At 48.5% G+C, this 17,256-nt stretch overlaps 1 protein-coding gene across 4 annotated transcripts in view; it reads left to right on the top strand.

The window, feature by feature from the left end:
• Positions 1 to 4,031: 4,031 nt before the first annotated feature.
• LOC139361239 (lysine-specific demethylase PHF2-like) overlaps positions 4,032 to 17,256 on the top strand; it is a 65,289-nt gene continuing 52,064 nt past the window's right edge. For 3 of the 4 annotated variants that reach the window (XM_071089817.1, XM_071089815.1, XM_071089816.1), the window contains exons 1-3: positions 7,784 to 8,599; positions 9,646 to 9,785; positions 11,464 to 11,756. In XM_071089817.1, the coding sequence (XP_070945918.1) occupies positions 8,284 to 8,599; positions 9,646 to 9,785; positions 11,464 to 11,610 (603 nt within the window). In that variant the 5' untranslated portion in view covers positions 7,784 to 8,283 and the 3' untranslated portion in view covers positions 11,611 to 11,756. Of the gene's footprint in view, positions 4,839 to 7,783; positions 8,600 to 9,645; positions 9,786 to 11,463; positions 11,757 to 17,256 lie in introns of those variants that run through there. The other variant, XM_071089818.1, reaches the window with a different exon arrangement.

Below are 17,256 nucleotides of genomic sequence, written 5' to 3'. Positions count from 1 at the left end.
CCTGTCCCGTGAGAGAGGAGGTACACAGGTATAGCCGGGGGGCCCCTGGCCTCAGTGAGTGTTCACGGACAGGAGTGCGATTGATGAAATAATGACCACGCAGACAGGTGAAATAATGACCATGCAGACAGGTGACAGGGAGGACGCCCCCATGCTGCCGGCCGTGCTGGGCCCCTGCGGGCTTCCCACCATGGCCCCCTGTCTCTGTGGGCTGCCTCCTTTTCCTTGGTCTCCTCAGCCAGCCCTGAGGCCTCTCCCAGCTGCAGTGTCACTGCTGCCACGTGACCGCAGGGCTGCCTTGTGCTCCTGTCTGAATCGATGCCGTCCTGGGCCTTCATTGCAGCCCCTCCTTGGAGCCCTGTCCACACTTGGTGCTCCTCGCAGGTGATGATCTAAGGGCAGGCAGGGAGCTCTCCTTGGTGCAGAAAGCTCAGCTCTGGAAGTTTCCTCCCTGGGTCCCACTTGGCTCCCCCATGGAGTGCACGCAACTGCATCCATTTCCACGAGGCCCTCTGAGGCAGAGAAGGCACTTTGTGAACTCTGAAACCCTTTACTCCCTCGATATCCACACCTCCCTGGGTAGCAGCAGGCCCAGCAGAGGGTGATGGTATTCACAGTCGCCGAGGTTTAAGGTTGTTGGGGGGTTAGGAGGGTCTGGGTTGTCATTGGGAGTATCTTTTCTCCAACTCCTTTAATCTCTGGGCTGAACATCTCAACACACACACCTCTAGGGCCTGCCTTGGCCCCCTGCCCATCTCAGCTCTTAAGAAGCAGGGACTTCCAAACATCTGTCACTTGGGCGACACCTGCTCAGTGTCCCCAGCCTTGCACATGTGTACATGCGTGTGCCTGCATTGTTGCATGGGAACATATTCACTATCGATATGTGCACATGTACAAAGTCCAACGTGTGCGTACCTGGTGCCCCGGGAGGTGGTGTGACCTGGGCAGTGCGAGGAAATAGGTGGGTTATGAAGGTCGTTATAGATAGTTATGAAGGACGGGCCCTTGTCACCTCTCGACATTTCCATCTGACACGTGTGGGAGCCCATGTCCCCACTCCCCCAAACAGTGGGGTTCCAGAGTCAGCACTGCATCTGCCCTGGCTGCCCTATAGTCCCAGATGTGGCACGACGGCCAGGCCGCCTCCTGTGGCTGTGGGAGATAGGTGGCCAGACCTAGACTCGCCTCTCCGGCGCCGTAGGCCCTGTCCACACCTGTTCTGGTGCAGAAGGCCTCGGACCCAACGTGGCCTCTGACCTGTGTTTCTCTGCAGTGCTGGAGACGTGGTGGTCTGTGTGCCAGGCAGTCAGCTCACACTGGGCCACATGGAGAAGCATGGCTTCACGGAACCTATCCTCATCCCTAAGAAAGGTGGGCTGGGCCTGGCTGACTGGGCCCCTACATTCTATGTAAGTGACATTGAGAAATATGTGGATAAGTACCATCTGCTTCACAGTGCTCTGGAGCTTGAGCTGGGAGTGCTGGGGCACTCGTCACTGTGCATGCTGTTTCCCTGGCCCTGGCTGTGTCCCTTCTGTGCCGTGAGCAGGGGAGGCTCCAGGCTCACTGTACTCTGTTCCTGGTGCTCTTAGACCCTGTGTCCCATTGAGATGACATATGACCTGGCAGGTCCCTTGCCCTCCCCGATATTCTGGCTGCAAAGTGGGGCTGGTCTGGGAGGCCCTTTGATTCCGGCAGCTATGAATTGCATTTTTGTGGGTGCTACATCACACCACCATGCCCAGGAGGCCCTGGTGTTGCGGGCCCACGTCCCCATCCTGGCTGCCTGGCCAGGCACCTGGCCTTCCTCATCTGTAGCATGACCTGTCCCCACGGCACTAGAACCTCTTCCTCGTCTGGATTCCATCTGGGTTCTAGCCAGTGCTGTCGCCAGCAACAGTGCCCATTTCATGTCCCCTTGCAGTTCCACATCTGCTGGGTTCAGGTGGGTACTTGTGGGTGCAGGAAGCACTGGTGGTGGTGCCATTTGAAAGCCAGTGCAGGGAAAGGCCAGCACACCTAGCAGTGACTGTGATAGGCCAGTGGACACATGGCCAAGCATGGAGGCCCATGTGGTTGCCGGGCCTCAAGGTGCTCATGGGGGATGCCTGGATGGCTGGCACCAGGAGGAAAAACCCTGAACAGGCAAATGCTAAGGACAGGAGATGGGCAGACAAGCACACTGGCTTATTGGTGCTGGGGCTCCGAGATGACTAGCCCCACCACGCTGAGACTCACTCTCTTCCTCTGTGCACCACTCGTGAGGTGGGTAGGTGTGTGCTGGAGATGAAATGAGGTCACCTGTACAAGCCTCTGGGCACATACGAGCACCCACCAGGAGGCCAGCAAGTTCAATTTCAGCAGGGGCCTGGGGCCACGACTGTTCTCTCGAGCCACATGGCCACGCTGGGGCCACCGAGACTGGGCTCCTGGACTTGTGGTGAGGAGGAAGAGCGAGCACTGTGGGAGCTATGAGGCATCTCAGGAAGAGGGGCTAGAAAAGGCTTCTCCCAGTACCTGGGGCGGGGGTGTTGGGGGTCCATGCAGAGGGGCTGATTCTGTGGGATTCTTATTGAGGAGGAGGGAAGACTGGGCATGGTTTGAGCTGTGACAATAGCTCTGTGGCTGACCCTGGCCTGAGCCAGGATCCAGCCCCTGGTCTTGCCTGTGCTCAGCTTTGCCGCAGGTTTGCCTGAGTAGAGAGGGGGCTGTGGCCATCCGGTGGGCTTGCTGCACAATGCTGGTCAGGCAGCCTTGTGTACCGCAGCTGTAATGTTCACACTCACTGGGCCAGTGTTCTTTCTCACCTTCCCAGCCCCCGCATGGTGCATGCAGGATAACAGCTAATACAAGTGAGGGTGTGCCCAGTGTCAGGCATTTTTCTAAGTTCTTCCCATGTAGGAGCTCATTTCCTCCCTCCCACAGCTCTGAGAGGTGGCTCCTGCTCTGCCACCAAGGCCTGTGGTCATCTAATTACGCAGACGGGGCCTGGTTTGTCCCCTTGCCCTGTTCCTTCCACAGCTGTCCCTGAAGAAGCAGGGCAATGGTTCGTAGTTTGTATTGCTTCTATGTCTGTCTTTTTCCTCTTAATTTTTTTTTTGTGATGAAACTTTTTAAACACACACAAAATTAAAGAAACAATAAGCCCTCATGCAGCTAGCACTGGAAACAAAAACCAGCAGCCTTCAGCCGATTTTCTGCCTCCATACGTTTGTTTTCTTGTAGTATTTTAAAAGAAATTCTGGCCAGGCATGGTAGCTCATGCCTTTAATTCCAGCACTTTAGGAGGCTGAGGTGGCTGAATTTCTTGAGGCCAGGAGTTCGAGACTAGTCTGGCCAACAAGGCAAAACCCTGCCCCTTCTCAAAATAAAGAAATTAGCCGGTTGTAGTGGTGGCATCCATAGTCCCGACTCCTCGGGAGGCTGAGGCAGGAGAATTGCTTGAACCCGGGAGGTGGAGGTTGCAGTGAGCCAAGATTGCACCACTGCACTCTAGCCTGGGTGACAGAACAAGAGTCCATCTCAAAAAAAAAAATCTTTTTACATACACCATTTCACCCATAAAAATTCCAGTACATCGCTCACAGTTCCACCATTACACTCGATAATATTAACAGTAATTCCTCGGTGGCATATAAGACTCAGTTTAATTCTTCCCAGTTGCCTCAAAAATGCCTCTTTACATTTGGCAGTGGAATCCAAATGAGGCCCCCACATTGCATTTGCTTTTTATGTCCCTGGAGTCTCTTTTCTTCTGACAGTGACATTTCCTTCCATCTCATTGGTTTGTTGGAGAGGAGGCCATGGTTGGTCTTGCAGAATGTCTGACATCCAGGATTTTGTTGCCAGCGTCCCCAGTGGTGTCATTGAGCAGATCCTTTTGTCCCAGGTGTTTCCTATGAACTCGTGGTTAGAGGCTTGCTTGACTTGCCTTCAGGTTTTTGGCAGGACTCCCTCTGGGTGCGTGTGCTTCCATCCGTGGGGAGGCCTATCGTGCCTGGCCGCACTCTTGCAGTGATGCCAACAAGGCCAGTGGCCACGGCACACATCTCATCTGTCCACACTAACCCCATGGCCTTGCACTTTGTGGACAGAGCAGCCATGGAGAACTACTGTAAAGGGCTGCTGGCAATTCTGTGCTTTCTTCTGCCTCTTTCAGTCATGAGTCTTTTATAAAGAAATTTGCCTTCTCAGCTCGTCTGGCTATCCTGAACTTTTCTTTGTCAGCTACAGAGAAGGCTTTTCCCTTTATCAGTTTGCCAATTACCAGAGTCATGAATTGGTGCTGTACAAATGCGGGGGATTTGATAGCTTAATTTTTAAAAAGTAGGTATGTCTCATGAATTACTTGGAACATACACTGAAATGTATTTGTTGTTCATCTGAAATTCAGGTGGGCCAGGTGTCCTGTGTTTTCATTCGCTAATCTGGCCACCCTCACTGAGGCCTGTCACCTGGCTGCCTTGCAGTTATCACCAGGTCAGAGGGAGAGTGGTCAGGGTGCTTTGCTGAGCCAGAGGAAAAGCACGTGGATGAAGCTGGACGTTGGCACCCAGAGCCTTAGCATCCAGCCGCTGGCAACTCTGCTGTGTGTGACGGCAGCCAAGGGTATGTGTCCACTCTGCACATCCTGGCCTCAGGGAGGCTGTGCCAACTTCCCAGGGTGCTCGAGCTCCTCCCAGCACCTCCCCACGGCTGGAGCAGAGTGTGGATGTGACAGATGTCACCAAGCAGAAGGACTGCAAGATGAAGCTGAAGGAATTTGTGGAGTGTTACTACAGCACCAGCTGCAAGCGGGTCCTCAACACCACTAACCTAGAGTTCTCTGATACCCAGTGAGTGCCGCCACCCTGGGGCTGGGGTTGGGGCAGGGGTGCTGTGCCATCCTTGGCAGTCGCCTGAGAAGCACAGTTCGAAGGTCTCAGTCTGGAATACTGCACATGGCACACATGGATTTTTCCTGTTTCTCTCGCTCTTTTAAATTTTTTCCCTTTTTCCTTCCTTTTTTTTAAGGTTGGCCCACAGCTGTTTCTCTTTCAAAGTGTGAAGGTTTGAACAATTGTGAACAATTCAACATTCAACACAAGGTTTCAACACAAGGTTTGAATTCAACACAAGGTTTGAACATTGTGAACAATTCAAAAATAAGGAGCAAAAAGGCAAAGCCTCTTCTGACCTTGGCCAATCCCATCCTAGTCCTCAGAGAGAACATTGGTAATGGTGTGTAGTTTTTTCCAGAATGCACACACTTCATCACACACTCAGACACATCAATGACACACCCACTTATGGACACACAACATTCACACTCATGGACACACTCAACAGTCATGACACCAACTCATGGACATGCTCATGACACACTGATTCATGGACACTCGAACACGTTGACACATTCATGACACACGGACCCTCACATTCGCTTATGGACACACTTACTCATAGATGTCACACTCGCAGTCATGACACACTCATACCTACTCACAGACACCAACGCGTGGTGAACTCACACTCATGGACACACCAACACACTCCTGACCCATTGACAACACACCAACACTCACCCATGGACGTACTCATGCCACATTCATAGATACGACACACTATCAGACACATGGACACACTCATGACACTCAGCATTCAGCAACACAGGGTGCAAACACTCACGGACACACCAACACGCTCATGACACGTTCACAACACACCGACTCGCTCGCATGACATGGACTTGTGATACACTCACTCATGGACATTCACGGACACACCGTGGACACCTTCCTGATACACAGGCACTGACACAAACACAAAGGGACTCATGACACGCTTATGACACATTCTTGAAAGACTGAGACACTGACTCACTGCCACACTCACACTCCTAACATCCACATCCCTGGCACAGTTACCAACACCTGCACACACCCATGGAAAGGCCTGCACTCACACATGAGATTCTGTAGGGGGGGCTGTTGTGACTCACCTCCCTGCCTTCCAGGCAAAGTGGACTCCCCACAGATGTGTTTTGGTTGGCCCGATCCCCCTGAGTTTCTGGTGCTGGTTGTCATCAGCCCTGCGGTCACTGGGTGGGGCATCCTCTGTCATGGCTGATCTACACCAGCCTGGCTTCCCAGTGGCAGAGCTGCTGGCCCCGTACTTTGTGGCTCTGACCTTGTTCTCCCCCAGGGCTGCCAGCCTAGGGGTGGTCGGTGCCGGCCCTGGATCCACCCCTCACCCCCTCTCCATCAAATCTGCTGCCATCCAGCTGGCCCCTGGAAAAGATCCAGAACACTCACTCAGTGTAAGGCATGGGTGGCTAAGGATGGCTTCAGTCTGCATCATTTCCATCATCCCTACTTCCTGAAAGCACATAACACATGCAAAGGGGCAGGTAGGAATAAACAAAAGAATTATCTAAAACCACACTGAGAAAGATAATACAACACTGTGCCAAGAGCCACAAAAAGGTAATATGGCTGTGCATGGTGGCTCATGCCTATAATCCCAGCACTTTGGGAGGCTAAGGCAGGAGGATCACTTGAGGCCAGGAGTTTGCAACCAGCCTGGGCACCTGTCTTTAATTTTTTTTTTTTAAAAAAGGTAATGAGCATTCAGTATGGTTTGAGCTTCCTAACAGCAAAGGCAAAAAGGGAAATGGAGTGCGTTATGGTAACAGGGAAAGCAGTATGTATTGCTTGGTACCAAAAAACATAACTGAGTCATGTCTCCATCAACTTAATTTTCTTAAGTCATCTGAGAACTGAGGGGGTTCTCAGATGTCGGGATGATGGAGCTAGGGGGAGAGAGGGTACTTTGGCCTGTGGTTTTCCATTGGGCCTTTCAGGGCCATCCCTTTGCCTCCTGTGTCCACTGGCCCAGTCCGTGGACCATTAGAAGGTTGTTTGCAACTTTTATTGGTCACTGACCTATCAGAGCCTTCACATGAGCTTGGGTCAGGGCCATGGAGTGGGCTCTGCTTCATCATTAAGTCTGTCTCCTAGAATGTTGGCCAAGTAGGTAAGGTCAGGCCTGACCCCATGGGTTGTCTGGGGTAGCTCTTGGGGCCTGCTGCCTCACGGGGGCCCGCAATGACCAATGTACCCCTAGACCAGACAGATGCCTGCTGTGTGGCAGGTCTAAAGTGATGTGCCCACTGCTGGTCATTCAGACACATGTCACATCTGGACTCTTGCTCATGGTGACCTTGCGTGTCCATGGGGGCTTTAGGACCACCCCCCACCAACTCAGAGAAAGGTGTGGCCTGTACCTAAGCAAGCCAAGCAAGGAAAAGAAGGACATTTGAGGGTGTAGTGGGAGGCAGGGACAGCCTGGCCCCCATCGTGTGTGGTGTTTGAAAGACCCAGCTGGAGGTGGGTTGCAAGGGCCCTTGTGGCAGGGAACCCTCTCCTGTGGGCATCAAGGTGCCCAGATTGCTGAGTGTTCAGAAGTTGGCAGTGGGCAGGCATGGGGGCAATGAGGACTCCTGGAGGATGGAAAAGGGTGCTAGTTTGGAACCTGCTGGAGATGTAAAGGTGATGACTTTTTTTTTTTTTTTTGAGGTGGAGGCTCACTCTGTCACCCAGGCTGGAGGGCGATAGGGTGATCTCAGCTCACAGCAACCTCTGCCTCCTGGATTCAAGTGATTCTCCTGCCTCAGCCTCCCGAGTACCTGGGATTACAGGCACGCCACCATGCCCAGCTAGTTTTTGTATCTTTAGTAGGGACAGGGTTTCAGCATGTTGGCCAGGCTGGTTTCGAACTCCTGACGTTGTGATCTGTCCACTGCAGCCTCCCAAAGTGCTGATACTACAGGTGTGAGTCACCGTGCCTGGCCTAGTTTGATGTTTTTGATAAAATGTAGTGCATTTTATCCAGGACAGTTTACACTTCATTGAATCGAAGGCTTTGCATTTCCCTCTCTTCCCTGGATATGAGTCGGCTGGATTTGACTGTGATCTGACAAGGCTAGGGGTCGCAGGTGCCCTGTTGTCAGCTCTGAGGAGCAGTGGCTGTTATCCAGGTGACACCAGAGGTGCCTGGACTGAGTGTGAGAAATGATATCTACGCTGCAGCTCTGCTTGCCACAGTCACATGCACATGGCCAATCCGGACTCACTTTCCAGTTTGCAGGAAAGGAGGCTCCTTCTCAGGGGTGGATGGTTTTGGGGCCTTCTCATTGTCTTCTGGGAGTGGAGGCCAGCATCAGACCCAGTCTCCCGCCAGGGCCACAGCCAGTGCCTGGGCTCATTCCGCCCTCTGTAATCCTGTTTGCTCCTCTGTGAAATGACAGCTGTGACGCGTGGCCTGCAGGTGGTGAGAGTGTGGGACGCACCTCACAGAGCATGTTTCCCACTCCAGGGGACATCAGAAAGGGAGTCTCAGGTTCCCTCTCTACCTTCCTCTCCCACCCCCAGGATGCCCAGCTTCGTGGAGCCACCTAACATCATGAAGAAACTGCCCTGGGTAGAAAACTACTGGCTAGACGATATATTGCTGGCCAAGCCCAAAGTGACCCAGTACTACCTGATCTGCATGAAGGAAAGCTACACCAACTTCCACATCGACTCGGGGCACCTCTGCCTGATACCGCGTGTTCAAAGTAAGCCACGCCCCTTGGAACACCTCAGCTGTGCTGTGGCCATGACCCATCTGCAAGATTGTCTGCAGTCCCACGAGCCCTGACTGTGGCCAAGATGCCACTCCCCAGAGGGCCCTCGGACCATCCATCCCTGGGACAGGAGGCCATGGAGACATCCCTGGATGGAGGGGCGGGGGTGCATGTGGGATCAGATAAGCGCACAAATGTCTCATTTTTCTAATGGGATTCAGGCTCAATAACCATTGGATGAGGCCGCTGGGTGACTGTGCACTTAGAGGAGAAAGGGGGGTGTTGTGAGGACATCCTGAAAGAGGGGTGAGCCATAGCTAGGGCCCCGCACAGGACCTAGCGGGCAGGATGAGGGCATCTGAGCAGACGGGGATGGCTAGGAGCCTCACCATCGAGGCCGAGAGAGGGAAGCTAGAAAAGCCAGAAGAAAAATGAAAAATAGCAAAAGAAACAAAGGAAACCTTAAGCTGCGGGCTCCCCTAGCTGCTCACTGAGCTTCTCCAGACCCGCTGGGGCTGTAGCTGGGGGCGGGTGGGTATGCTTATCCCACCTCTGGGAGGCCTTGAGGAAGTCACTGGGGCACCCTCAGAACCTGCCTTGGCTCCACTGCCGTAGGACAGGGGTCTCTCTGCTCCCGGTGCAGAACCCCTCCTGGGGCCAGGCATAAGACCACCTGGAACACAGTGGCATCATTTGACCCAGCCTGGGATCCAAGTGGTTCTCAAGAGTGGAGCTACCTGGAATTCTTTTGACAGCCAGTTGCAGCTTTATTTGCAACCTAGGCATCCACGCCATTTGTAGTGCCTCAAAACAATGTAATGTGGGATTATGGGCTTTAGCCCTTGATTATGCTGGGGGCCCAGATACCCAGAATCTTCCTAACACGCACACTTCTGAATTGCGAAGCCCCTGTGTCCTCAGTGGTGCAGACGGGAGTCGTGGACCTGAACAGGGTACTTTTCACATTAGGACCTATCACTTGCACCCCCACCCTTTGTACTGTCATGGGCGGTTCTGCCAACAGGCTCTCTTGGCAGGGGGAGAGAACCTTCTGTCTCATCAGGCCAGCCTCAGCCAACATCTGTGTGAGTGCTGGCGGTCTGCCTCTAACCACAGCGAGATGTTCTTTGCCCACCAGGTCGACAAATGCAGGGCCAGACCCTCTTCATTCCCTCAGGTGAGTGCTGGCAGCTTTGGGGACTGTGTCCTAGGGCTTGCAGGCCCTCATCAAGGTTACTGGCCTCTCAGGCCGTGTCCCCACCATGGGGTCTCTTGGCATCCCTGGCATGCCTGCTCCCTTGTCCAGAACTTAATGCCATCCCAGCCCAGTCCCTGCAGAGGGGCCAGCAGTGGGGCTTGTGCTGTCTGCTCAGCATGGGCATTCATCACCACTGAGGACACCTTGGAGCTGCACAGCCAGTCAGGCCCCTTCACAGCCTGGCTGGGCTCACTGTGACTGAGCCCACGGCTGGAGACCCAGCTCAGAGAGCCTTGTGTGGGAACAGCAGCCACGACATCAGAACCAGTGAGGGAAGAGGGTGCTAGCTGCTCATTAAGTCAATATTAGGGGACATTTTGAGTCTGTGCTGAAGGAGAAAGCCCGTCGTGAGCCACTTTGTGCCCCTAGATGATGTTAGAACAAATCCCAGATATTCTGCCGTTTCAATAAATATTCCACTATTTCTGAAGGACTTCCTTTCCTTCTAAAATAACATAGCTACAATACTGTTCCCACATCTTGAAAAAATGAACAATTAACAGCAATTCCCTAGTATCATCAAATAGCCAATTGGTGTTCAGATTTTCACATTGTTTTATAGGGTTTTTTTTTTCTCATTTTAAGTAAGTATCAAACTGAGGCCCTCACACTTTAATGATTTATAAGCTTCAGAATCTTCTGTCATCTATGAGTCCCTCCTCCTTCCATCAGTTTCCTCACAGTCACAGCTATTTAGGAAAGAGCTGTGGATTTCCCAGGGTCTGGCCCAAGCTGTCTCCAAGGATAACCTGGGATCCAGTCCCAACTCTGGTGGTGATGTAGCTGCCCCGGTCTTGTCTCCTGGCCCTGAGTGTGGTTGGGAGGCCGGGGGAGCTGGACATAGGCTGGAGCTTCCTCTCTCTGTCTGAGTACTGCCCTCATGTGGCCTGAGCGAGTCCCCTCAGCTCTGGGCCTCGGTTTCCCTGTCTGTGTGGTGCAGGGCTGGACTGACTAGTCTGTGCTGCCTGAGATGCAGTCTCTCCCCAACTCCCTTCCATGGAGCCTAGGGTGGGGCTAGGACCAGAGAGCTGCTCCCAGGGAGGCCCCAGGCTGCTGGTGAAGCTGCAGCGGTGGACAGGGCACCAAGGCACAGGCGGGCAGGAGCTGGAGCCTAAGCTGGGCCTGGAAAGGCCTGTGCTGGTCTCTGCTGCTCCCTGATCTGGAGCCATGAGAAGCCCCTTCATGGGAGCCAGGTGAGGTGCCAGCCACTCCTCTCTCTCTCCCAGACAGGATCTATGTCACACTCACCCCTGTGGACTGCCTGGCCCTCACAGGACATTTTCTCCACAGCCTGAACGTGGAGATGCAGAGGAGGTAGTGCCTTGTGTGCTGTCTGCCCTCAGGCTCCGTAGGATAGGGTCCTCCCTCTAGCTGGGTCGGTGCCGGACACCTCGGGCTGAGTACTGGCTCACCCCCCCTGTGGGTGACCTGGACATGACCGTCAGCCTTGATGGGCCTCTTCGTGATGTGGAGGGAAGGAGGAGGTGGGCTCTGGGGTCGTGCAGGCCGGCTCCTCGAGTCATCTGGCTGCTGGACGGTCATAGTTGCCCTTGGTGGGGTTGGGGTTGCTTAAAAGGCTGCTCCTTTCTCTTCTCAGGCACTGACAGAGCTCTCATGGGCCCCAAGGCCTGCAGCCACCCAGGGGCAATTGTCGCCTCGTCCACCTCAGCTATGCAGGGCCCAATGGGGAAGCCTGAGCTGGCGTGCCTGGGACCTGGATCCACCCCCAGCATCACCTGCTTGATGGTCAGTGCACTGAAAGCGGCTATTTGGTGGCTTCCAGAGCATATGAAGTGTAACGGATGTTGAAACTGGGCAGTCTGACTCAGTTTCCCAACTTCAAAACTGCCTGCTGGTATATGGAAAAGCACCTGCTGGAGGCGTTCAAAGGTACTGGTCACTGCAGGGTGGGCGTCCAAGCCTGGGGCTCTTGACTGTGGGGGCGGCCAGACCTAGCTCAGGGCTGATTGTCTGGGTGTGAGTGCCGCCTTCGTGTGGCCTGAGTCGGTCTCCTTGGCACTCAACCTTCTGGGCCTCAGTTTCTCCATCTATATAATGCAGGACCAGATTGAGCAGGCTGGGCCTCTCCTGATTGGACTGTCCCTTGTTTTAGAAAACACTGGGTTGTTGGTTGAGAGTGGTGAGTGTGCATGGCCTTGGTGCAGGTATTGATCACAGCTGCTCCACCCTCCATTCTTGCCTCGATTGGGAAGGCGGGGCCCTGGCTCTGTCGCCAGCTGAGGAGAGGGTGTGAGTGGGCTCTGGGTCCACTTAGGATCCCTCAGGGCTGTGGCAGCTGGACTGTGAGGCAGGCTTGTGGCTCGCTCCCAGTCCTCTGTGGAGGCACTGTGGCATCTCTTGGCCGCCCCTTCTATTGCAGGTCCTGCCTGGCCACACCCTCAGAGATGAGAGCAGATGACTCTTGGCAGCCACTACCCTGTTCAGGTCTCCAGACTCTGCCCAGCAGCATGAGGGAACCTGCAGGAAGATTTGCATTTATGTGTGATTTCCTTTCTCAGTGTGCCCTTCACCGGAAGTTGCTCTTAGTTACTCTTTTTTGGTTCTGATAGCAGCCAAGAGCTCTTTTATCCAGAATCCTTTGCATTCTGGCCCTAGTTTGAGAAGGAAAAATGGTCATTAGTCATGGCTTGCCAGGTTTCAGTAAGATTTTCTTATTGCTCCCTAAATGTGGAGCAGTACAAATAAGGTTCAATCTTTGTTATTTAGGGAATATACTACTTTGGAGACTGACTAAACTCCTGTAGCAACAAGACACCAAAATATAATGTCTTAAGAAGCACTTTATTTCTCTCTTGAGTAACAGTGTGCAGTTGAGGGATCCAGGGCCGGTGGGAGTCTCTGTTCCATGTCTTCTCCTAGACACCCATCTTTAGTGGCTCTTACTCCCATGCATGCTCAACATAAGGTCTCTATTCCTGGTTCCATGGGAACTGCAACGGTGTTATTTTCCAGGCAACTTCAAAGGGGCGAGGAAGTGTAGGCAAATTTGATCTTTAAAATGGTGACTAAATAGTAGTGTGGCTATAGAATTTATTGTCCAAACCCGAGCAACTTTGAGGGGAGAAGGGGAGTGCTAAACATACTTACATACTTTTTGAAATATTTATTATCAGCAATTTATTTTTATTGTATCGGCAGATCTAAAAAATTGTTCTGAAGAAAATTATAAAATAGTTTTAAAAATAGCTTATTTTCGTATGCCTACTGCCATAGAAAAGGAGACTGTTGGCTGCGTTGTGTGCATCCAGAGAGAGTTAAGAATGGAGAGACTGGTTATATTACCGGACATCATTTAGATACAAGCTTCTGTCACAGTGAGAACCCTTCTTGCTGTGCCCACACAGATGTCTCATGTACTGTGAGAGGAAATCAGGGGAGAATCTGGAAGCACAGAAACCTTCAGGGCCTACCTTAATGCAACCATTAATAAGGTAGTTAAACATGAAAAATTCTGGGAAAAATCCTAAACTAGGATGACAGAAGGACTGATAGGAAACCTAGTTTTTAGTTGGATAATCGTATATCCTGATAAATATCAAAGAACAATTCTAAAAGAACAAGAAGGTGAGAGCTAAACTTGTGTCATCAGAATTCATTGTAAATATTAAAGACATATGTGAACTTTGAAACTTTAACAGTCTTGACATAAATGTAGAGGAATATAATTATGATGTAATAAATAGTGTTTTCTTTATAATGTTTTTAATATTCAGGACATTTATTTCTGTGTATTATGTGAAATAAGTGTAACTTTCTTTAAAGGTAAAAATTTCAAGCCCCAAGCCCTGTTACTTAAGTCAGGATGATGAGAATGATTCAACACAAACATTGAGTAACTATCCAAATTGAATATGAAGAATTGTGTGGCAGTTATAAGCATACCTAAATCATGAAACTGGATTTAAGAAATGTTGGTGTGTAGCAAAGGGTAATTCAAATAGTAGAGAAATCTGGGAAACTTCAAATTTTGGGAGGAGGTAAGGACGATAAGGAGGACAAGAATTATCTAGGGAGGCTGGAGAAAAACTAAGAGAATATGGTGTCTGAAGAAAAAAATATTTCAAGGAACAGTGATCATGATGTCAAAGGAGTAGATTGAAGACACTGTTGCTAAGTATAATATAGCAGGATACCTTACACTTAGAACTGTATTCTTTGTTTATATATAAATATATGGCCAATGTATAAGTAGTTACTTGTATTCATCACCTTCATAACTGTCCCAGTGTAGAAGCAGAAGAAAATACGCCTGAATGAAATAGGTTCAAGAGCGAATGGGAGTAGAGTAATTGAACACAAAGATTAGACATAAACTGCTAAAAAAGAGGGGAAATCGGGTTCCAGATGGAGGCCAACTGGGATAAAGTTGTTTTTTTTTTTTCACATTAAATGACATAATTTTATTTTCTTGTTTTTTTATGTGAAGAACTTGGTAGAGGAATTACACAATTTCAGATGCAGAAGAAGAGTATTGTTGGAATGATAGGCATGAGTAGATAACAGGTGTGATGGTTAATACTGAGTGTCACCTTGATTAGGTTGAAGGATGCAAAGTATCATTCCTGGATGTGTCTGTGAGGGTGTCACGAAGGGAGGTTAACAGTTGAGTCAGTGAATTGGGAGATGCAGACCCACCGTCAGTCTGCGCGGGCACCCTCTAATCAGCTGCCAGCACAGCTAGGATAAAAGGCAGAGGAACATGGAAGGGCTAGACTGGCTAAGTCTTCTGGCCTCCATCCTTCTCCCATGCTGGATGCTTCCTGCCCTCCAACATCAAACTCCAAGTTCTTCAGCGTTTGGACTCTTGAACCTTCCTCAGTGGTTTGCCAGGGGCTCTTGGGTCTTGGGCCACAGACTGAAGGCTGCACTGTTGGCTTCCCTACTTTTGAGGTTTTGGTACTTGGACTGGCTCTTACAGATGACCTATCTTGGAACTTCACTTTGTGATTGTGTGAGTCAATACTCTTTAAAACTCATATATATATACACACAATATATATGTATATAATATAATATATATAATATATATTTATATATTTATTTATACTATTAGTCCTGTCCTTCTAGAGAATCCTGACTAATAAAACAAGTGGGCAAGCCTTAGTCACAGTAAGAGGAGTGAACATTATTTAGAAGCAAAGACAGTTCGCCCATATGGAAATGAGATGTAACAGAATGTAGGTATGGATATATGAAGGTGAGCAGCTGTAGCGACTGGAGATTTTGAAGTTCTTGTCAAATTATTACTTTTTTACAAGTGAAATAGAAAATAAAGTCATCAACAAAGTAAAAATGAAAGCGGAAAAAATAAACATGAACTGTGACTCTGGGAAAGGATGAGAGTGAATGGAGCAGGGAATATTATTTTTTTCTGGGAAATATAAAGACATGAGCTTTGAGATCATGAATTTCAGTTGAAACAAATCAACCTGATTTATGACTTGATGGGTCATTACTTTTTAATGCTGAATACTATTTCATTATTTGGATATATTACAGTTTATCCATTTACCTAATTAAGGATACCTTGGTTACTCCCAAGTTTGGCAATTTTTAATTAAGTTGCTATAAACATTCTTGTGAAGGTTTTTGGGTGGATGTGCTGTCACCTTCTTTGGGTAAATACCAAGGAGCATGATTGCTAGATTTTATGATAAGAGTTTTGCTTTGTTTTGTGAAAAGTTAGACGAACTGTCTTCCAAAGTGGTGTAACATTTGCATTCCTACCAGCATCACCAGCATTTGGTACTGTCTGCCTTTCATATTCTTCAGGCTCCATCTTCATAATTTTTTTTGCACTTACTTTTAAAATAAAAGTCATTTCATTCCCTGCTTCATTTCTTAAACATCCTTTAATGAGTACCTTAAAGTCAGAAATCCCCAGAAATTGAAAGTGTCAACTGTATATTGAGAGCTAAAGACTGCAAAGGAGTGATACCAAATTGGTGATTATTTAAAACCTCAGTTGAAAAATTCTAATAGCTAAAGAAGAGTTATGATATTTTCATACATATTTCTTTCTCTTTTACATGTGTAAACTTAAGATAATCTGGAGTATTGTGTTCTTGGGAAAATCAGAGCTCTTCAAAAAAATTATTGTTCATAATTAGAAATTTAGACCTAACATTTTCATGGTAATTCAACTAGAGTAAACTTAGCTAAACAGAGCCATTTATTGGCCTGTTGTACATATTGTTTTAGACATATATATTAGATAATAAAATACTGAAGGAGAATAAAAGAATATGAAACTACTTTGAGAAAGTATCTAAGAAAATAAGCTATTTGTGGCCTTTCTACTACCTATACTCAATTTAGAAGAATAATAGGGTAATATACATCATTGATCGGTAAACTCAACTTGCTAAGAAGCATAAAAATATAGGTAGGAGATTTCAGTGAAGAATATTAACATTCATTAACAAGTTCATAAGATCAAATGCTTAAAACCAGAATACTTCAGTATCCCAAAATTTTAAAGGATTTTTTTTGTGTGCATTTTGTTTTGCTTTGTTTCTTGCCAGTAGCCTTCTCCTTATTAATATGAGAGTAAAAGGCCAGTGAAAATTCATATGAATAATTTTATAAACAGACATTTTATAGAGTTAAATATTGATGTTCCTAATTTATTATTGTAAATTGTTCACCAAAAATGAAAAATTTAAAAAGGGTAAATTTGAAAAGAAGGAAATATTAAGGGAAGTAGAATAAGTAAAGTTTACCTAAGTCATAACTTAGATTAAAAATATTTGCAATCAGTAGGATTTCCTGGGACATTTCCCAACAGGGACAAAATGGCTATACAGTGTGGATAGTAAGAATGGTTACTGCCTGCTTGTGTACCTTTTGGAAAGTACAATACTGGGAATGTAGTACTTCAGTTTAGAGCCTGTGAATGTCTATCTCTTTCTAAAAGTGCATAGAGAAGTGTGGGAACTGAATTTCCAAGATAATGAAGCACAAAGCAAAAAGTATATATGTAGAAGTCACACTACTGGATTTTAGTTATTTCATCATTTAACTGTACAAGACTCCAGCAGCTAACTGAACTTGTCCAGCTTCATCCTCTCATCTGAAAGTTTGAATATTAATAACTCTCTCACCAAGTGGTAAGGATCAGGGTATTAGCATGCATAATGGGACTTGGGCAGGGTTTGAAACATAGAAAATGCTCAATAAATGAGACATACTATCTTATTAAACTCTGATTGACCATTGGCCATAGATAAGTGGATGTTCTCTCAAGGGTTAGAGAAAATCGGCATCGTTGTGGGCTTTTAAAAATTATTAGCTCACTTAAATTAATAAGTAGTTATTTTAAACTTTATTATTATAATAAACTCTATACACACACACACACATATATATC

The sequence above is a fragment of the Macaca nemestrina genome, unplaced genomic scaffold (genome assembly GCF_043159975.1).
Source record: "Macaca nemestrina isolate mMacNem1 unplaced genomic scaffold, mMacNem.hap1 Scaffold_114, whole genome shotgun sequence".
NCBI lineage: Eukaryota > Metazoa > Chordata > Mammalia > Primates > Cercopithecidae > Macaca > Macaca nemestrina.
This window is presented reverse-complemented; position numbering and strand designations above follow the sequence as displayed.